This window comes from Vulpes lagopus, chromosome 15 (genome assembly GCF_018345385.1).
Source record: "Vulpes lagopus strain Blue_001 chromosome 15, ASM1834538v1, whole genome shotgun sequence".
NCBI lineage: Eukaryota > Metazoa > Chordata > Mammalia > Carnivora > Canidae > Vulpes > Vulpes lagopus.
The window spans coordinates 22,566,491-22,570,788 of record NC_054838.1 but is presented as its reverse complement, the minus strand read 5'-3'; the positions used below and the strand labels follow the sequence as shown (position 1 = coordinate 22,570,788).

The 4,298-nt window shown below is 40.2% G+C and overlaps 1 protein-coding gene across 1 annotated transcript; it reads right to left on the bottom strand.

The window, feature by feature from the left end:
• Positions 1–2,031: 2,031 nt before the first annotated feature.
• Positions 2,032–2,994, bottom strand: LOC121476615 (olfactory receptor 51I2-like). The gene has a single exon (XM_041730716.1). It carries the CDS (start codon positions 2,992–2,994, stop codon positions 2,032–2,034), a length of 963 nt encoding a protein of 320 aa, XP_041586650.1.
• Positions 2,995–4,298: the final 1,304 nt, after the last annotated feature.

Below are 4,298 nucleotides of genomic sequence, written 5' to 3'. Positions count from 1 at the left end.
TAAGAGACAGGTTTGAGAGATTTTGAATAAGATTTCTTTCTTGACTCTAAAGATTGTGTTCTTAACCACTATAACACATGAGCCTTCTTACCCAGTACAGACACTATTATACTAAGATCTTAAAATATTGAACCTCATACTTTTGGGAGGAGTAGGGAGTGGGTAAGAAGAAAGACACATCCCCTTTTATCTTCACTTTGTAATATGGTACACTCAAGGGGCTTCTGTGTAGCTCAGCCGGTTAAGTGTCTGATTTGTGATTTTAGCTCAGGTCATGATTTCAGATCCCGGGATCAAGCCCCACATTGGGCTCAGTGGTCAATACATATTTTCTCTGAGAGACTAGAGGCTCCTTGGAGTAAACATCTCCAGGTTATCTCTTAATTAATCTATTGCCCTTTTCCCCATTCAAATTCATGTATACATTCAAAAGAATTATTAAGTAGCTATTATTCCACAGATACCACTAGAAACTGAATATATTTTGGCACCTTTGCTTGGGGTTTACAGTCTAGTTAAGTGACAGACTATGGAATATTACATATGTGCATATTTCACATAGAGACACAGTTCAGTGAATAATGTGGAAAAGAGAATTGGGCAGGATTTTCTGAGAAATTAGGTTTCTACTTGACTAATGAGAAGTGAAACTGGAAATATAAGGGGGGGAGATGAGAATGTTACAGGCAGAGTAAATGGTGTCTGAGTAGACCCTGAGACCAGATAAGAGCTTAAACTAATAAGTCTTTTTGGCTTCAGTCTTGCTTATATGTCAATACATGTCTTTTTTTAAGTTTTTATTTATTTATTTGATAGAGAGAGTGGCACAGGAGCAGTGAGGAAGAGCTGAAGGAGAGGGAGAAGGAGACTCCCTGCTGAGCAGGGAGTCTGACATAGGGCTCAATCCCAGAACCCAGGATCATAACCCGAGCTGAAGGCAGATGCCCAACTGACTGAGCTCCCCAGGTACCCCTGTCAACACACTCTACCCTGCAATTCATACTCCTAACTTATTTTATAGTAAAAATATTTAAAAATGATTCATATGTTTTTGGACAAACCAAACTACTCAGCATAGTATGTGCAATTCTGTACAATTCTATACAGTTTGTGCAGCCCAAACCATACCACTTTCATTGTTTCATTTTCTTTCTGGCTTCATCCCATACCACTCCCTCTTCAATCTCTATGTCACAGTCACACCTATACAGATATAATAAGTGGTAGAGTATAAAGAAGTACAGGAATGCTTATCTTTACACAAACACATTTACTTCTTTGAAACATGGAATCTTTTTGTTTTCTAATTGCTCTTTCTTCCTAGGTTTTTCTCTTTTATACTGAATTCCTATTTTGCCTAGAAAAATCCTAACTTTTTTTTTTCAAAATTAAGTAAAAAGTATTCTCTCCTTTGTAGAGGTATATCTGATCTTCCCAGATAAGTTCTGGCAACTACTATTTGCAGTCCCTCTAATAATCAATTACACAGAACTTTATTATGGTACTTGTATTCCAGTTTTGGATTTACCTGCCTTTGTGTGTTTGTGGAGAGAAAGGATCATGTTTAATATATTTTTAATCTTTCATCCTCAGCACTATTTCCAGCACTATTTCCACTATTTAGTATCTAATGGTAAATGTAAGTTTTTTTTTATAAATTAATTTTTATTGGTGTTCAATTTACCAATATACATAAAAACACCCAGTGCTCATCCCGTCAAGTGTCTGCCTCAGTGCCCATCACCCATTCCCCCCCACCCCCCGCCCTCCTCCCCTTCCACCACCCCTAGTTCGTTTCCCAGAGTTAGGAGTCTTTATGTTCTGTCTCCCTCCTGATATTTCCCACACATTTCTTTTCCCTTCCTTTATATTCCCTTTCACTATTATTTATATTCCCCAAATGAATAATCCTGAACATTTTTCCACTAGCCTTGACTAGGAATTTTCAGTACTTGCTGAGGTAGCAGATTCCTGAAAGGTACAGGAAGTTTCTTTTATGGTACCTAGACCCTGCTATATTTCATAGTTTCATCAACCTTGGCCTTTCCTCTTTAGCATCCTAATCATGGCCTCCCTGATGGGCTTGGATTTCACACTGTAGATGATGGGGTTGAGCACAGGGGGCACCACCAGGTACACATAGGCAACCAGGGCATGTACAACAGTGGGTAGGTGCCTCCCAAAGCGGTGGATCATGGACACAGTAATGCCTGGGATGAAGAAGACAAAGACAGCCAGGATATGAGAAACACAGGTGTTGAAGGCCCGGATGCGCTCCCTGGGGGAGGCCAGTCCTAGGACTGTGTGTAGGATGAGAGCATAGGAGAGGATGATGAACAGAGAATCTATGCCACCAGTGGACAGTACCACATAGAGCCCATAGAGGATGTTTATGGTGATGTCAGCACAGGCTCTTCTCATCACATCAGGATGGAAACAGAATGAGTGGGACAAGAGAATCTTGTCAGGGCAGAAGTTCAGACGTTTAAGCAGGAAGGGCACTGGGAAGAGAGACAGGGTAGCACGGGCCACAATGGCCAGCCCAATCCTAATAATGACATTATTGGTGAGGATAGCTGCATAGTGAAGAGGGTTGGAGATGGCCACAAAGCGGTCAAATGACATGGCCAGGAGCACTGATGACTCCACCACAGAGAAGGAGTGGAGGAAGAACATCTGGACCAGGCATGCATTGAAGCCTATGTGCCGATAATCAAACCAGAGCACAGCCAGGGTGGTGGGCAGTGTGGACAGAGTGAGGCCCACATCAGTGAGGGCCAGCATGGACAGGAAGTAGTACATGGGCTGGTGCAAGCTGGGAGTTCTCCTCACAGCCAAGAGAATCAAGCAGTTTCCAGTGAGGGCCACAGTGTACACGGAAGAGAAGGGGATGGAGATCCATCCATGAACAGCCTCCAGCCCTGGGATGCCAATCATCAGGAAGGCATGTGGCTGGAAGAAGGAGATGTTGACATAGGAGTGGGAAGGGAGCATCTTTGGAAAGCAGTTGAGATCTCCAGAAAGATGTGACCTCTTTAGTCTGGACAGACAGAAATACAATGACAGGACACTTGTTATTAGGAAGACATTTATTTATGCTCTATAGGTCTTTTCATTAATTATTTCCCACTTTCTCAGCTCTCTGTATTATTAACTGTTCCAGGAATGTACATATGTTAGCTAATATGTCCTCAAACAAAGGTAGAATGTAGGGGATACTTTAAATTCCTAATGATTACCAGAAAATAAATGACTGAAATGGACTTAGAATTTAGTTGTTTCTAAATGTAAATTCTATACTGTTTCCACCCTAGCGAGCACTGTCTTCATTACATGAAGTGATGTTTGTTAATACTCTTTAATATGTAAAGCACTTTAAGTACTCATCATCATCAATCATTGTCATCATCATCACCATCTTTATCTAGGTATGTCCTGGTCATTATTGTTATCCCATTGATAATGCATTTTGCAGTATTCTAAGTACCTTCACATAATTATCTCATTGTTGTCTCATAATTACCTTGCTGAAAGAGAGGGAAATATTTTAGCTAAAGTAAAAAAAAGAAAAATTCTGAAGTCCATCTAAAGAAGAGAGTACTGCAGCTTTCCCCTGAGCCAGTTATTAGAACTCAAGGTCTTTTTGTGTTTAGAGGGTTTGAATATAAATCCTAGGACATACTCTTTTAATTATGTCCCAGTAATGATAAAGTCCCAGGCTGAAAATTAACATAAGTACTAGGAAAGTTTTGGTAAATGAAGAGACATTTCATTTTCCCCAGGTCATTGAAAACACTTAAATATCTGTGGTTCATCTATGCCTTGTCCAGAGTATTCAGCCTGGGTAATTGGATGTCCTTGTAATCCAGGCTACATGTTGCTTTTCAGGAATAATCCCCTAATTCCATTCATTCAGCAGTCTCCACATCCTTTAGAAATCCAGCCAAACATTTTGTTCAGCTCTCAGTACACCCACCTTGAGGTCTTGACTTGTCCTTGAGTGTGCCTTCCTGTAAATCAGTCAGCAGAGAGACCTGACCTAGCTGTGAGGGCCATAGCCCCAGGGAATATGGACCTGAGATACTTTTCCAAGAATTAGAATATCCATAGACATCAACTGAAAACATGAATCAAAGACATAAATTTAGTCTCCTTTAATGTTTAGTAGGATCTGTCCTATTAATGTCACTAATTTTGGTATCTAATACTGGACAAATAAATTTACCAATTATTGAATATCTATTATGTTTCAGATATTAGACCCCTCACTTACTGTTTGTTTGTAAATAATATCTCTT

Coding starts and splice junctions, on each gene's coding strand:
- LOC121476615 (XM_041730716.1), bottom strand. CDS start 2,994: ATGCTCCCTTCCCACTCCTATGTCAACATCTCCTTCTTCCAGCCACAT.